This window comes from Chrysemys picta, chromosome 4, assembly GCF_011386835.1.
Source record: "Chrysemys picta bellii isolate R12L10 chromosome 4, ASM1138683v2, whole genome shotgun sequence".
Lineage (NCBI taxonomy): Eukaryota > Metazoa > Chordata > Testudines > Emydidae > Chrysemys > Chrysemys picta.
This window is the reverse complement of record NC_088794.1, coordinates 5,416,818-5,434,145: the sequence shown is the minus strand read 5'-3', so window position 1 is coordinate 5,434,145 and position 17,328 is coordinate 5,416,818. Positions and strand designations below refer to the sequence as shown.

The 17,328-nt window shown below is 46.6% G+C and overlaps 2 protein-coding genes across 3 annotated transcripts; both read right to left on the bottom strand.

Moving 5' to 3' along the window:
* Positions 1–804: 804 nt before the first annotated feature.
* On the bottom strand, positions 805–1,743 carry LOC135983478 (olfactory receptor 5W2-like). The gene has a single exon (XM_065595786.1). The coding sequence runs from the start codon at positions 1,741–1,743 to the stop codon at positions 805–807; it is 939 nt and encodes a 312-aa protein (XP_065451858.1).
* An 8,253-nt stretch (positions 1,744–9,996) lies between these two features.
* Positions 9,997–14,292, bottom strand: LOC101948389 (olfactory receptor 5W2-like). Of its 2 annotated transcripts, none has more exons than XM_065595785.1 (2): positions 14,275–14,292; positions 9,997–10,932 (listed from the first exon to the last, which is right to left on the bottom strand). In XM_065595785.1, the coding sequence occupies exon 2, from the start codon at positions 10,930–10,932 to the stop codon at positions 9,997–9,999; it is 936 nt and encodes a 311-aa protein (XP_065451857.1). In that variant the 5' UTR covers positions 14,275–14,292. The 2 variants fall into 2 exon arrangements, with proteins under 2 accessions (XP_065451857.1, XP_065451856.1); XM_065595784.1 differs by lacking the exon at positions 14,275–14,292 and adding an exon at positions 13,316–13,324.
* Positions 14,293–17,328: the final 3,036 nt, after the last annotated feature.

The window sequence follows — 17,328 nt, the reverse complement described above, 5'->3', positions numbered from 1 at the left end:
CACCATAACCCAATTTGTACAATTCCCCAAATCCCTATTCTTCACAGTCCATAATATTTTCCAGAAGAACTAAGAGTAAGACCTCATAGCTAACCTGCTGATGTGGAATAAACATCTAGTGTCTGATATGACTTTTTCTTTCTGTTTAATTCATATGGTTGAGAAAACTCACCCTTTCCATATTATTTTATATTCAGTTCAGTGCAGATTCTCACATAGGATGCACACACACCATGCTCTCTTTTAGAAATGTTACCCTTGTACTTACTTGTTTTGTTGCTCCCTTAACTTAAAAATAAAGGCCATTGTGATGGAAATCACCTTTTTCCTCCACATGCATGGATATCAACGAGGTCTCTACAACAACCCCACAGAAGACATATAGGGCTGCAGAATATCAGGAGGGTGTGCAAACTCCCTTTGGTTCAGCCATAGAACCACACTTCATACTTGCAACTGCATAACAAAACCAAACCCACGACAAAGCAGAGGGAGATAGATTTGATGCCCCCCCCCCCTCTTCTTTCCCACTACAAATAGCTCTGTGCTTTCAAAGCACATCACATATATTCACACATGTGAAACAGGTGCCTCCTGGAATTTTACTGGGGTAATACCCTAATAAAGCCCCGATCTTAGTTGGGGCCTGCAGGCCTTGTTGGAATACAAACAAACTAATAATAACAAGAATACAATAATGACCAATACTATTACGGGTTCTGTGAAATTACATTGCAATGGGCTGGGAATTGAATTCACCTGTTTCCAGTCCCCATCACTAAACGAGTACTAAGTTAAACAGTTTCAGGAATTGGTTAGGAGTTTATTCATTGCTTTCCTCAGGGCACCCTTCACCTCCGTGTTCCTCAGGCTGTAGATGAGGGGGTTCAACATGGGGATCACCAGCATGTAAAACACAGAGGCCACTTTATCTGTGACCATGGAATAGCTGGAGGTGGGACGTAAACACATGAAAAGTTGGATGCCATAAAACAGGACCACAGCGATCAAGTGGAAAGTGCAGGTGGAGAAGGCTTTGTGTCGGCCCTCGGCAGAGCGGATCTGCAGGATGGTGGAGATGATATAGACATAGGAGAGGAGGACAGTGACAAGGGTGCTCACTACAATACAGCCAACGAAGGCAAACATCACAATCTCATTGATGCGGGTGTCAGAGCAGGAAAGCACCAGCAATTGGGGGATATCACAGAAGAAATGATTGATGATGTTGGAGCTGCAGAATGACAAACGAAGTGTACAAAATGTGTGTATCATTGAATCTACCATGCCCACAGCGTATACCCCAGCCACCAGCCCTTTACAAAGCTGCCTGGACATGGTGACCGTATAGAGCAGCGGGTTACAGATGGCCACATAACGGTCATACGCCATCACAGCCAGCAACAGGCACTCAACATCTGCAAAAACAATTGAGAGATATAGTTGCACAGCGCAGGCAGTGTAAGAAATGCTTTTCCTCTCGGCTAAGAAATTTTGCAGCATCTTAGGGGAAATTATAGAGGAATAGCAGACATCACAGAAAGACAAATTACTGAGGAAAAAGTACATGGGGGTGTGGAGTCGGGGATCAATGGTGATTAAGAAGATCATCCCCCCATTCCCCACCAGGGTGATACCATGAACCACTAGGAACACCCCAAACAGGAGGACCTGCAGCTCCGGACGATCTGTCAGTCCTGAGAGAATGAACTCAGTCGCCTCTGAGTGATTTCCCTTTTCCATCTCCTCTGAACAGAGATCTGGCAGCTACAGAGATGTGGGCAGGTGGATGGTGCGGATGTTCACAGCTGGTCATTCCAGTTGTATGATAAAATACACACAGTGTAAATACACTGACACGCAGGTTAATCATGCCCCGCATACGAAGACTCCTGTTCACTAATCCGAGCAGCAAACAGTGACTTGTGACTCTGCTGTAAGAGAATCAGGGTGAAAATCATCTCAGTCAGGGGTACGACTTGGGGCTGAGGCTTTTAGTGCTGGAGGTCTTGAATTTAATACCTGCTGATCATTATGGTGTGACTGTAATTCAGGATAATAACACGTACCTGATGAGAAGAGAGAGATGTGGTGGTGTTTCCCCATTGACAGAAACTGCCAGTTTGGAGCATTTGGGAAGTTTTATATTGAGATGTGTCATCTGTGGGACATGATTCCTGGAGCGACTGGGAATACCTGAGCTCAGAGAGCCATAACACCTAATTAATGCATTCAGTGAACCAAAGCCACCTTCGGTGTAATTCATGCCCTGGGGATTAATTTTGCCTACTCTTTTCTACTGTGTTATTAAATGATGCAATTTCTACCAGAGTTACAGAGTATGAGGTTAAGGGTATATTTCATCCTGCTGTTTTCAGTGCAAGCCGGGTATTGTGTAGAGCTGATCCACAAAGGGGGTTTGTTTGTGAAGACCGAAATCTTTTTGCTCAGAAATACCAAAGGGGTGCATCAGATACCACACAGCACCAATCTCTTCTATGGGCCAGGCTCCCAGGCTGGACCACATACCCCAGGATGCATGATGGTCTTGCCTATTCCTAATTTCAGAATCCCCTTATTCAGAAACTCCCATGTCTGTCACTCCAGGTCTGTGCCCAGGAAACACTATGCCCCTATTTCCTCTAGGAGTCATGCTCATAAATCCTCCTCCTGGCTTCTCTCCCTCCTGTGACCCGGAGGTGCCTGGGGCAGCCCTCACTGAAAATGCCACGGGCAGGGCAGGCTACAAAAAGGAGGGTATTCCCCAAACTAGTGGTTAACACTGAAGATCTCTGCAGCATCTCGGCAGATGCTGCTACAAAATATCTCCGAGCATGCCAGCTCCCTCTCGATTATGCTTTTGTTAATATTATTTATTTCCTATAACTTATAGTCCGTGAAACAGAGTGTGATGTTGCACCCCATAATGCTTTCTAGTAATATGCTTATGAGTGTAAATATGATATAACTGAAATACGTTTTATGCTAGATAGGCCATGTAACATATCTCTGCAAAGGTTATGATCTGCTGGACATATTCATCCTATTTGCATGCATATCTCATTTTTGTATTCAAAGTTATGAATACTGGCTATGTACTTGTTTGATTTTAAACAGTGAAGCAGTTGGTCAGCTTCTTGAGAAAAGACTATTCTCAGTAAGTGCCCGATCAAGAAACACTTAAGCTAACAATGAACTTTGAGAGATGCCAATCCACATCTGAGCTTTCCATGGAATGTGGCATCGGCCTGTAAGGAACTGCGTCATGCATGGACATGTGACTTGCCCATGTGATTCCAAACCTCCATCTTGGAGCTAGATTCTGTATGGGAGAGGGGAAGGGGTTTCCACCCACAGGAGAAAAACTATATAAGTTCCTGGGGAAACCCCTCCGTTTTATCTTCAGCTGGCACAAAAGATAGCCTCTCCACCCCAAGGAGATGTCTGAAAGAAACTGAAACAGAGGACAGTAACTACAGGGGTGTGAGTGATTGCTGGACCTAGACTAGGATTAAGTCTAGTCTGTAAAAGAGGCTTATTGGAAGATCTGTGAGGGTGAGATTTACCTGCATTTAGTTTTTACTGTATTAGTCTGTTTTGTTTTATTGTGTTTGGTAATTTACTTTATTCTGTCTGTTATTACTTGGAACCACTTAAATCCTACTTTTTGTATTTAATGAAATCACTTTTTACTTATTTATTAACCCAGAGTATGTTTTAATACCTGGGGGGGGGGGAGCAAACAGCTGTGCATATCTCTGTATCAGTGTTATAGAGGGCGAACAATTCAAGAGTTTACCTTGTATAAGCTTTATACAGGGTAAAATGGATTTATTTGAGGTTTGGACCCCACTGGGAGCTGGGTATCTGAGTACTAGAGACAGGAGGACTTCATAAAATGTTTTCACTGAAGCCTGCAGCTTGTGGGGGACGTGGTTAAGACTTGGATCGGTGTTTGCAGCAGGCAAGGGAAAGCTGGCAGGGAAAACAGTCTCAGAGGTAGTCTCGGCACATCGGGTGCAGTCCCAAACTGGTTTCTGTGACCCAACCCGTGACAGTGGCAAAGTTGAGCAGGATCCTGTGCACAGCTGATTGCTTTGAAACACTGGTAGTGATTTTAAGTGAGTTTTGGGTCTGGTGGGTGGAGAACAGACAAAGTGGTGACTTGTTTGTTATTTTCTGTTTCCTTATTTTGAGTAAGGGAAATAGGGACAGAAAAATAAGCAGAATAAGTAAGAGTAAAGATCAGAAGAAGCTGGAACTGCGCAAGTTGCAGACTGCCCAGAAATAGGGTTACCATACGTCCGGATTTTCCCGGACATGTCTGGCTTTTGGGGGCTCAAATCCCCGTCCGGGGGGAAATCCCCAAAAGTCGGGCATGTCCGGGAAAATCGGGAGGTCAGCCGGGCCCGCGGGGAGCCGGGCCGGCCGGGCCCGCGGGCAGCCGGGCCGGCGGGGAGCCGGGCCCGCGGGGAGCCGGGCCGGCGGGGAGCCGGGTCAGCCGGGCCCGCGGGGAGCCGTGCCGGCGGGGAGCCGGGTCAGCCGGGCCCGCGGGGAGCCGTGCCGGCGGGGAGCCGGGTCAGCCGGGGCAGCCAGGCCCGCGGGGAGCCGGTCAGCCGGGCCGGCGGGGAGCCGGTCAGCCGGGCCGGTGGGGAGCTGGGAGCCGGGGGGTGCGCCGGGCTGCCGGGGGCCGGCAGTGCTGGGCGGGCCGGGGGTGGTCGGCCGGGGGCCGGGGCCGGCACCCCAGGGCCCGAGCCGACCCAGGCTGGAAACGCCGGGGGGCCAGCCTGGGCCGCGCCTCCTCCCCCCACACCCCCCTTACCTGCTTCAGGCTTCCCGCGAATCAAATATCCGCGGGAAGCAGGGGAGGGGGCGGAGACTTTGGGGAGGGGGAGGGGTTGGGCGGGGCTGGGGGCGGGGCCGGGGGCCGTGGAGTGTCCTCCGTTTGGAGGCACAAAATATGGTAACCCTACCAGAAAGGCTGAACACAGGGCGCTGGGAAAGTCTTTGTTAACTAAGAAGCCCCTGAGCTGAGTACAGGCACCTGCCAAACTAGAGCTGGCCAGACTGGAAGCAGAGGAGAAGGCAAAGGACCGGGAGTTTCAACTGAAGTTCAAAGAAGCAGAGACAACTGCGCACAAAAGGGCTATGGAAGCAGAGGCAGCCAGGGACAAATTGGCCCTGGAGTTAAGAGACAGAGAAATACAGGCCCAGATTGAGGCCCAGAAACATGAACTGGCTGTTATGGAGGGGAAGAGACAAAACCCTCCAGCAGCTGGCCCCACTTCCCCAAAACTCCACAAATGGGAATGACTATGTCCGCTGTCTGATGAGTGACATTGCCAAATATTTCATCACCTTTGAGAGACTGTGCCCCCTCCGTACAATTCCTGACAATCAAAGAATGACCACATTGGTAGCAAAATGGACTGGCAGAGCTCTGGACATATTCAAAAAGATGCCTATTAATGATGCTTGAAACTATGGTAAATTTAAGGAACAGGTTTTGAAACAGTTTCAGATTATACCAGAAACCTACAGGGTTAAATTCAGGAATCTTAAAAGGGGATCTGGATTGAGTAATGTGGCTTATATAAATGAAATGAGAGATTTGTTAGATAAGTGCGTGAGGGGAAAAGGCATTACAAGCTTGGAAGAAATGTGTGATTTGCTTACTCGGGAACAATTCCTGAATATGTGCAGTGATGATGTAAAACAGTATTAGTGGGACAAAAACGTGGATGCAGGGTGTGGAGTTTGGAGACTCTTTTGAGCCATCGCAAGTGGCAATTAAACGTAAACTGCTGGCAGAGGGGTACAGGGTTGAGGGTAGAGGGGTGCAGGGTTGGGGTAGAGGAGTACAGGGTTGGGGGTAGAGGGGTGCAGGGTTGGGGGTAGAGGGGTGCAGGGCTGGGGATAGAGGGGTGCAGGGTTGGGGGTAGAGGGGTGCAGGGTTGGGGTAGAGGGGTGCGGGGCTGGGGGTAGAGGGGTGCAGGGTTGGGGTAGAGGGGTGCGGGGCTGGGGGTAGAGGGGTACAGGGCTGGGGGTAGAGGGGTACAGGGTTGAGGGTAAAGGGGTGCAGGGCTGGGGGTAGAGGGGTGCAGGGCTGGGGGCAGAGGGGTGCAGGGTTGGAGTAGAGGGGTGCGGGGCTGGGGGTAGAGGGGTAGAGGGGTACAGGGCTGGGGGTAGAGGGGTGCAGGGTTGGGGTAGAGGGGTGCGGGGCTGGGGGTAGAGGGGTACAGGGCTGGGGGTAGAGGGGTACAGGGTTGAGGGTAAAGGGGTGCAGGGCTGGGGGTAGAGGGGTGCAGGGCTGGGGGCAGAGGGATGCAGGGCTGGGGGTAGAGGGGTACAGGGCTGGGGGTAGAGGGGTGCAGGGTTGAGGGTAAAGGGGTGCAGGGCTGGGGGTAGAGGGGTGCAGGGTTGAGGGTAAAGGGGTGCAGGGCTGGGGGTAGAGGGGTGCAGGGCTGGGGGTAGAGGGGTGCAGGGTTGGTGGAAAGCAGAATCACTGTTTTATCCCTATACAAGCAGAGGAGCCCAAGAGGTGCTTTCATTGTAAGTCCACTGAGCGCAGAGGAATAAATGTCCCTTGCTGAGTGGGAACAGGCAGCAGGTAACACATGAAGCTGCTGCGTCTGAGGGCCAGGCTGCTGCCTCTTTCCACACAGGATTTGTAAAGTTTGCTTCTACACAACGAAGCCGTGAGCATATGCATGCAGTTAAACTTAAGGCGAAAGTACTCCTAGGCTTGAGGGACACGGGTGCAGACATTTCTGTGGTCAGGAGGGACCTGATCCAGGAGAACGATTTGTTGCAGGGAAAATGGCAGAATTAGAACTGGTGGGAGGTTACAAAGTCGTTGCACCGTTAGCTAAGGTACACCTGGAAAGTGGTGATTTGCAAGCTGAGCTGACTGTTGCAACAGTGGCACACAATTCTGCACCGTTTCGACAGGGGAATGATTTCTTTGATATGGCAGAATCTATCCCAGGGTTGACTTCCAGGAAGATGCAGGTCGACAGGGGACAGGCCCTGCCCTGGGGTGCACAGAAACATGGTGGAAGTTGGGGTCCTGGTAACCACTTTGGTGGGAACAGACCCCAGGGTCTGTAGCTGGAAGCAAGCCTAACCTGGGGGAAAGAAGGGGATTTTGCTGGCCAGTGAAGGGCTGTCAAAGCTGGTAGCTGGGAGCCCACAACTGGACCAGGGTCACCTTCCCTTTTGGGGGACGCAGGAGTGTCTGACCCAGAGGGGAACCCAGTTAGGCTGCTGTGTGGAAGGGGAAATTAAGCACACCGGGCAGGGAAACTTTTCACACCCTGTGCGAGGGAGTTAGCTTCTACTGACCCTCAGTGTAATTCTTCCATTGACCGAGCTACTGCCTCTCGGAGACGTGGATTAACTACATCGAAGTAAAAACCCTTCCATCAATGTGGAAACAATCTACACTACAGCACTGCTGCACACCATAGCTGAGTCAATGTAATGGCTTTAGTAGAGACATTCCCTGAATCGATGGGGGAGTTTTCCCCTTTCCTTTTAAAGCTATTTGTCTCTCCTTTTCCAGTCACTCTTCTCCCTCCCTTGGTAAAGCCCTTTCCTTCTTTTGATACGTAAATGTGTTCAGAACAGTTGAAATTTCTCCTCTCAGGATAATTCCTTCCTTCCCCTCCCAGGAATGGCTCACTGTCATTTCAATTAAAGGCCAAAATGCTCTGAAACTGACTTGTTTGCCCAAGACTTGGTGGCACCACTTTGTTTTTCCTCCCTTCACTTACAATGAGTTGAGAAGGACGGAAGCAGTACCTGCTCAGAACCCTAAAATCCAGACTTAGAGACGAATCTTTCCCTGTTTGCTATCCCCACCCACATTAACCTTAATACTTCTGTAGCTGCTTCCTTGGGCACTAGAGGTTAAATTTGGCTTTGATGACTTTGAGATTTGCTCCCTGGAGCATCTTTGCTCCCAGGAGAACAGGTGTGCACAGCACATGCAATTAATGTTTTTGCCATGTCTCTCCTTGTGGAAATGGATCATAGGGGGCCAGAGCATCAGCTGGTCTGGATCGCTGTCTCTCCCGTGAGGTCTTTTTAATATGATACAAAACTGAGGTGAATGTCTTCCACTTCATGTGTTCGTCATGTCTCCAAATGCATCTTTAAATAATTTCCCAGCATTAGGGTGAAAAGGTGTCTAGAAATGGGTGAATTTCTTCTGGATTAATAATTTATTGTCAAACACAATACCGTTTGGATTGACCTGAAACTATTCACAAATGTGATACAAATACTCCTAATACCTTTGTCCCAAAACAATGTGTGTGTGGGGAGGGGAGGATTTAGGTGCCGGTTGCAACCCAGCCACTGTAGGAGGCAGTGGTCGTCCTCCACTTTGTAATTTTTAGCCCAATAGTTGGGGTGTTCACCTGTGAGGTGGGAGATCTGGGTTCAGTTCCCCCTTCTTTCCAGTACTGGGCAGAGCTAAGTGTGACACTGCACTCCATATGCTTTATGAAAATATGGTTCTGATTATGACATAACTGGAATATGCTTTATGGTAAGTGCCCCATGTAACATATCATTAGAAAGGTTATAATCTACTAAGTGTGTTCATCCCATTGGTTTACATGGTTTATTTCTATGTCTGGAGTTAGGAGAATAAGATATAAACTTGTATCACTGATGGAGACATATTAAGTGGAGGCCATTAACGGTGCTTCAGAAACAATGAACTCTGAATGGCTGTTTACCTGCCAGTCTTCCTGTGTACATGTGGGCCAACTCAGGAAGAATGGAGACTGCGGTCTTACAGTGACATGCGACCATGTCACCTGATACTGAAATCTATCTTGAATCTGGTACTTTTCCAGGGGGTGGGGGGGGGGGAAATTCCAAACAAAGGTTTTCCACCTTAGGGAAGTTCTATATGAAGTGGGAGAAGCAAACAATGAGTGTCTTCAGCTGGCTGAAAAGATGGCCTCCCCACCCCACAGAGATACCTGGAAACAAAAGGACTGTAACTTCAGGGGTGGGTGACCTTTTCTGACCTGAGTCCAGTCTTTTCTATCTGACCTGAGAAGGATTTAACCTGAAGTAACAACTGGGGTGAGAAGTTAACATTAGTAACTGATTTCTGAGTGTATTAAGCTTAGCCTTGCGTGTTTTGCTTTATTTTACTTTGTGATTTAGTTTGTTCTGTCTGTTACTACTGAAAACCACTTAAATGCTTCTTTTTATAGTTAATAAAATCACTTTTGTTTATTTATAAACTCAGTGTAAGTAATGGTTACCTTGGGGGGCAAACAGCAGTGCATAGCTCTCTTGCAGTGATATAGATGGGGAACATTTACCATTTACCCTGCATAAGCTTTATACAGAGTAAAATGGATTTATTTGGGGTTTAGATCCTGTTCGGAGCTGGGTGTCTGCGTGCTGGAGACAGGTATCCTCCTGAGCCTGTTCTGGGTTCTGAGCAGGTAGGGTTCTGGAGGTCCAGGCTGGCAGGTAAAATGGGATCAGAGGTAATTTCAGCACATCAGGTGACAGTCCCAACGGGGGTCTTTGTGACCGAACCTGTCACACTATGCACTTGTATTTCCTTCATTTCCAGAAAGCATCCCAGCCCCTGAGTGCTGTGCAATTCCAGTCTGGGTTGCTCTCAATCTCTCCTTTCAGAGTTGTTCTACTGTGGATAACTAATTAAATAACAACTGGAGCAGAGATATGAAGTTGAGCATCTCACCCTCCAAGTGGGTGCCCCTCGCCAACAGCTTATAGAATCAATCTCTCTTTCTGGACCTGTGATTCTTCCCGTATTTTGTCCACTGATCTCATTTGGGGCCTGAAGACCTTGTTGGAATACAAACAAATTAAAAATAATAACAATACAATAATGAACAATACTCCCACCGGCTCTGCAAAATTACATTGCAATGGGCTGGGAATTGAATTCACCTGTTTCCACTCCCCATCACTAAATGAGTAAAGAGTTAAACAGATTCAAAAATTGGTTAGGAGTTTATTCATTGCTCTCTTCACGGCATCCTTCACCTCCGTGTTCCTCAGGCTGTAGATGAGGGGGTTCAGCATGGGGATCACCAGCGTGTAAAACACTGAGGCCACTTTGTCTGTGTCCATGGAATAGCTGTAGGTGGGACGTAAATACATGAAGAGGAGGGTGCCAAAATACAGGGCTACAGTAGTCAAGTGGAAAGTGCAGGTGGAGAAGGCTTTGTGCCTCCCCTCAGCAGAGCGGATCTGCAGGATGGTGGAGATGATATAGACATAGGAGAGGAGGACAGTGACAAGGCTGCTCACTATAATGCAGCTCATAAAAACAAACATTACAATCTCATTGTTGCGGGTGTCAGAACAGGAGAGCGCCAACAGGGGGGGGACGTCACAGAAGAAATGATTGATGATGTTGGAGTTGCAGAATGACAGCCGAAATGTAAAACACTGAATCATTAAATCCACAAACCCCACAGCGTATGCCCCAACCACTAGTTGGTTACAAAGCTGCCTGGACATGGTGACCGTATAGAGCAGCGGGTTACAGATGGCCACATAACGGTCATACGCCATCACAGCCAGCAACAGGCACTCAACATCTCCAAAAACAATTGAGAGATATTGTTGCACAGCGCAGGCAGTGTAAGAAATGCTTTTCCTCTCGGCTAAGAAATTTTGCAGCATCTTAGGGGAAATTATCGAGGAAAAGCAGAGGTCACAGAAAGATAAATTACTGAGGAAAAAGTACATGGGGGTGTGGAGTCGGGGATCAATGGTGATTAACAAGATCATCCCCCCATTTCCCACCACGGTGATAACATAAACCACTAGGAACACCCCAAACAGGGGGACCTGCAGCTCCGGATTATCTGTCAGTCCTGAGAGAATGAACTCAGTCGCCTCCGAGTGATTTCCCTTTTCCATCTCCTCTGAACAGAGATCAGGCAGCTACAGAGATGTGGGCAGGTGGATGGTGCGGATGTTCACAGCTGGTCATTCCAGTTGTTTGATAAAATACACACAGTGTAAATACACTGACACGCAGGTTAATCATGCCCCGCATACGAAGACAACTGCTCACTAATCCGAGCAGCAAACAGTGACTTGTGACTCTGCTGTAAGAGAATCAGGGTGAAAATCATCTCAGTCAGGGGTACGAGTTGGCTGAGGCTTTTAGTGCTGGAGGTCTTGAATTCAATACCTGCTGATCATTATGGTGTGTATGTGTGTGTGTGTCTGTAATTCAGGATAATAACACGTACCTGCTGAGAAGAGAGAGATGTGGTGGTGTTTCCCCAATGACAGTAACTGCCAGTTTGGAGCATTTGGGAAGTTTTATATTGAGATGTGTCATCTGTAGGACATGATTAATGGAGCAACCGGGAATACCTGAGCTCAGAGAGCCATAACACCTAATTAATGCATTCAGTGAACCAAAGCCACCTTCGGTTTAATTCATGCCCTGGGGATCAATTTGGCCTACTCTTTCCTATTGTGTTATTAAATGATGCAATTCCTACCAGAGTTACAGGGTATGAGGTTAGGGGTATATTTCATCCTGCTGTTTTCAGCGCAAGCCGGGTATTGTGTAGAGCTGATCCACAAAGGGGGTTTGTTTGTGAAGACCGAAATCTTTTTGCTCAGAAATACCAAAGGGGTGCATCAGATACCACACAGCACCAATCTCTTCTATGGGCCAGGCTCCCAGGCTGGACCACATACCCCATGATGCATGATGGTCTCTCCTCTTGCTGAATTTCCCTGGAACATCACCAGAGTCCCAGAGCCATAGTTTAGGGAGATGGGGAGTTTAGTATTTTGATGGGAAACTTATAATTTCCAAGTAAAAGATAATTTCATGGACAAAATAGTTGAATGAAAAATCCAATTTCCCATGAAAAACACATCTCATAAAAAAATTTCAACAAATTTCGAATCAAAGGAACAGAAAGTTACATACAGGTGAAATGTACTAATTGTTTGCAGCTGTAACTGATATCTTGTCAGTCATTCCTGGTTTCAGAATCACCTCAGTGTCCTGGCCCCAATAGGTGGAATGTAAAACCTGTAAGACATGTAAGAGTACTCCAGATTATCCATCTATTTATAGCATGCCAATCACCATGGTATTCTATGTCCTTCCCTTGCTAGGTTACTCCCCAAAGTAGGAAGGATAGGTGCACTCATTTTGCTTCATGGAGACCACATGATGACCAGAGGAGCTCAGGAGGAGACCACAGCGTGCTACGGATTTCTGCAGTTCACAAAACTATCCCTCTTGCATGCATATTATCTGCACTCAGAGCTCAGCTTTAAGATGCTAAATAAAGCTATGAGTCAACTAGAAATAGTCATGCTCTCATTGTAAATATTATTACAATATTTTTGATAATGTACAGTAACTCTCCACCTAACGTCCTCTTGCTTATCGTTGTTTCGATCTTACTTTCCCGCTCCATTACAGAACCTGCTCGTTTAAAGTTGTGCAATGCTCCGCTATAAGGTCGTTTGGCTGCCTGCTTTGTCCACAGCTGGCAGCCCCTCTATCAGCTCCCCTATGCCACCGCAGTGCCTCCCACCGGTGGACAGCATGGATCAGCGCCTTCCCCCTTCTCCTCCCCCCTCCTGCCCACGGCAATCAGCTGATTTGCAGCGTTTAGGAGGCAGGGGAGGAGCGAGGACGCGACGTGCGGAGTAAAGGGGAAGGAGATGGGGGGAGAGGAGGCGGCTTAAGGGTGGGGTCTTGGGGGAAGGGGTGGAGTGGGTGGGCCGAGGGTTAAGCCCCTGGGGCTTGCACAGTAGGGGAAGCTGCCACTGCTGCTGTGCAACTTGCTTCTCCTACCTACGGGACCTTCACGCTCCTTGCCTGCCTCATTGTCTGCAGTGCCACTGGGCTGTTCCTGTGTGGGGTTCGGCGGGGGCCCCTCCCATTGCTTCACATTCAGCAATGATGGTTGTCGTATTAAACTGTTTCTTTAAAAACTTATACCTGTATTAAATTGCTTGTTACATTTTTTTAAAATGTATATAATGCCTTTTGTCTGGCAAAAAAAAAAATTCCCTGGAACCTAAGCCCCCCATTTACATTTAGCAAAATGGTGTTAAGTGAATTCAATTTCCTCATAAGAATTAAAGTTGCATTTTTCAGGAACATAACTACAATGTTAAGTGAGGAGTTACTGTGTGTGAAGTTATAAGATGACACTGTATCAGGTTATTAATACATGTTCCAAACTCAGGCTGGCAAACTGGTCTGTCTTAAACAAAGAAATGTGTGCGCTGCTTAATTTTCTATCTAAAGAGTAACCAGAGTCATCAAGCAGGAAGGGAAACAAAGGAAGACCCAAAAGGTGAGGGAAAAGCAGCAGGGAACATCCTTCTACATAGAGCTTTTGTCTCCTGGTAACCAGGTGAAAATGTTGCTCAAACCGGAGATAGGACTATAAAAAGAAGGGGCAAACATCCGAAAGCACCGCTCACTCTCTCTCTCTATCGCTGCCTCTACCCACTGATTCACCGCATCTGAAGGGATAAAGGAAGCAGCCATTGGACTGTGAGAGGGGTCCTGACCTAAGTAGTTTGGTCAGTAAGACGGCTGAAAGCATGTGGTGAGGAAACTTTTGCTTTGAATTTCACCTTATTTGTTAACTTAGGCACAAGTTGCATTGTAGCTTTATTTTCTTTTTGTAACCATGTCTGACTTCTGTGCTTCCTTATTTGCACTCACTTAAAATCTATCTTTGTAGTCAATAAACTTTGGGGAGGAGGGGGTTGTTTTATCGAATCCAGTGTGTTTAAGTAGAAGTGTCTGAGAAACTAAGTTGCATGCATATTAGTGCTACTAAGGAAATAATGGACAGTGTAATTTGTATTGTCCAGGAGCGGACTGGGCAGCACAGGATGTACATTTCGGGAGGGAAATCAAAGACTGGGGAGTGTGTTGTGGTCACCCTGCAATATAACCAAGGGTGGTGAGAGCTTGAGTGTAACCCAACTATTCCCGGCCAGGCTGCAGTTACACACACATGCTCAGGGTGTGATTTGTTTGTTTGTGGACCAGCTGGAAGCCACTTCAGCAAGGCATGGCAAGGTTGCAGGTGACACAGCTGTTGCTTAGCCTGGGTTGTACCCTGGTATGTCACAGCTCCCTCCCAATTCTTTTGTTAATTTTATTTATTTCCTAGAATTTATAGTCCTTAAAACAGAGTTTAGGAGTAAAACTGCAAAGCAATGGTTGCGGTCTGGGGGGAAAGGATAGGACAAGACCTGATGGACTTCAATTGCAGCAAGGGTGCTTTAGCTTGGACAATAGGAAAAACATACCAAGAGCGAGGTTGGTTAAGCACTGGAATAATTTGTCCAGGAAGGTTGTGGAATCTCCACTGTTGGAGATTTTTAACACCAGGTTAGACAAACACCTGTCAGGGATGATCTAGGTAATACTTAGTCCTGCCATGAGCACAGAGGACTGGAATAGATGACCTCTCAAGGTCCCCTCCAGTCCTATTAATCTATGGTCTCAGAAGGAGCCCTGCACTGGGAGGAGGGGGGATGCTTGTCTGAGCACTGGGGAGGGCAAGAGACACAAACCTGCCTACACTTGACATTCAGCTCCACTGTACCCCCACCACATGCACACACATACCTCTTTGTTTTTCCTCCCTTCACTTACAACACTGCTCTACAGCCAAAATGCTTCTGAAATAAATGTAGTCAAACTGTACTAATTCTGGGTCACTGAGAACAAAAATGATGCTTAAAATTGTTGATTGGCTCTAGTTTTCAAGATATGCTATTGGGTCAGTATAGACGACCCTTGACTTGGGAATGACCGAGGATAAGTGAGTTATAAAGGGAAGGGATCTCAATTTAAACCAGAAATGACTAAAATACATCTTTGACTGGATCTATGAATTAATCTATGACTGGGTTTGGACAGTACTTGATTTTTAGGCAAAACAATGAATGATGCAATCTGAAGCTGGTATTGCGTCATACATGATATGAATTGCATCATGTTATTCCTAGAAGTCATGGATGATGCAATCATAACGAAGCTTACATCACTCTGCTGAACAAATTGCCCTATATCAGCGCTAGAAATCATACAGTGTAGTGCTGTCTTATTTGTCAGTGTTTGATTTTGCAAAGGGACACATTTCTGTTTAGCCAAAGTGAGCAGAGATGCCTCGTACTTGTGTGAACAGTGCAGATAACTTCTGCTATGTTTGTGGTGAAGTGACTTTTGCATCACAAAAGCGCAGTATAACCACTATGGTTAAGAAAGCCTATCACCTTTATTTTGGCCGCAAAATTGGAGATCAGGACAAGAGGTGGGCCCCACACATATGCTGCAACACTTGTGCAACAAATCTTCACCAGTGGTTGAACAGGAAAAGGAAATCTATGCCTTTTGCAGTGCCAATGATTTGGAGAGAGCCAACAGATCATACCAGCAATTGTTATTTCTGCATGGTGCCTCCAGTTGGGAAAGGTGTGTCAAAGAAGAAAAAGTGGACTGTGCATTATCCAAACATTCCATCAGCTATACGCCCAGTACCCCCCGGAGAAGGACTGCCAGTTTCTGATACACCAGAATCATTTTCACTTGAGTCAGACAAGGAAGAGGATGAAACTTCTGGTCCTGAACCATCAATGTCACAGGACCCACATTTTCTCCCATCCTCCTCCTCTGAACCACACCTCATAACACAAGGTGAACTGAATGACCTTATCAGGGATTTGGAACTACCCAAGAGTAAGGCAGAGCTGTTGGGCTCCAGACTACAGCAGTGGAATCTCCTGGCAGGTGATGTTAGGGTTTCCATGTTCCATGACCGTCAAAAGGATCTTGTCCCATTCTTCTTCATGGAAGGTGATCTTGTAGCCTGCAACAACATCGATGGTGTGATGGCAGCCCTCAACATCGTTCACGATCCAGATGAGTGGAAACTGTTCATTGATTCATCGAAGACAAGTCTTAAAGCTGTTTTACTGCATAATGGCAATGTTTTGCCGTCAATTCCAGTTGGTCATGCAGTCCATATGAAGGAAACCTATGACAACATGAAACAACTTTTGAGGTGCATAAACTATGACCAACATCAGTGGCAGCTTTGTGGCAATTTGAAGGTTGTTGCTCTCTTGCTTGGTCTGCAGACTGGATACACAAAGTACTGCTGTTTTCTCTGCGAATGGGATAGTCGTGCAAGAGATTCCCACTACATCAAGAAAGATTGGCCACTCCGGCAGTCATTGGAGCCTGGGAGGAAAAGTGTTCAGCATCCACCACTTGTTGAATCAAGGAAGATTTTGTTACCACCCTTACACATCAAGCTGGGTCTAATGAAGAACTTTGTCAAGGCCATTGACAAAACAGAAGCAGCTTTCAAGTACCTCCGTGGAAAATTTTCAAGGTTAAGTGAAGCTAAGATAAACTAAGGTGTCTTTGTTGGTCCTCAGATTTGTGAACTTCTTCGAGATGAAGCATTTGACCATGCACTGTGTGGCAAGGAAAAGATGGCATGGAAAGCCTTCCAGTTAGTGGCAATAAATTTTCTCGGAAACAACAAGGCAGACAACTACAGGTTGTTGGTGGAAAACCTCCTCAAGGCATACAAAAGCCTTGGTTGCAACATGTCACTAAAGATACATTTTTTGCACTCTCATCTAGATTTTTTTCCACCGAACAGCGGAGCAGTGAGCGACGAGCACGGTGAGCGATTTCACCAGGACGTTGCAAGACTGGAGAAACGCTATCAGGGCAAATGGAGCCCATCAATGCTTGCAGACGATTGCTGGAGAGTGACAAGAGATGCTCCATTTAATGAATACAAGAGACAAGCCAAGAAGCGCCAAGTAGACACTGAATAGGACTAAACTATGTACATAATAGTTTTTTGCCTTTTGTTTCATAATAAATTATATTTATATAACCCTTTTGCTGATTTTTAAAGTGTTACATAAACAGGACAGGTGAAATATTATCATGTAAAGCAACCATAAACACATGAAAAGACCTAGGTTTACAATTTATGATTAAAACTCTACTATCTACACAATATACATAGACATAAAATGTAAAAACTTAAATATCTTAGAAACAGTAGCCAATCAGTTGTTTTAATTGTCATATTTGAATTCAGCACATCAAAATACATAATAAATAGCACATTTTATCTCTGAAGCAGACAAGTTCTCAAGAATTGTAGACCAGTGTAATTAGTTGAGGACGGAAGCAGTACCTGCTCAGAACCCTAAAATCAGACTAAGAGTTCAATCTTTCCCTGTTTGCTAACCCCACCCACATTACCCTAAATA

What these genes read in the sequence shown, in the direction of transcription:
- LOC135983478 (XM_065595786.1), bottom strand. Translation starts at nt 1,743, where the DNA reads ATGGAAAAGGGAAATCACTCAGAGGCGACTGAGTTCATTCTCTCAGGA.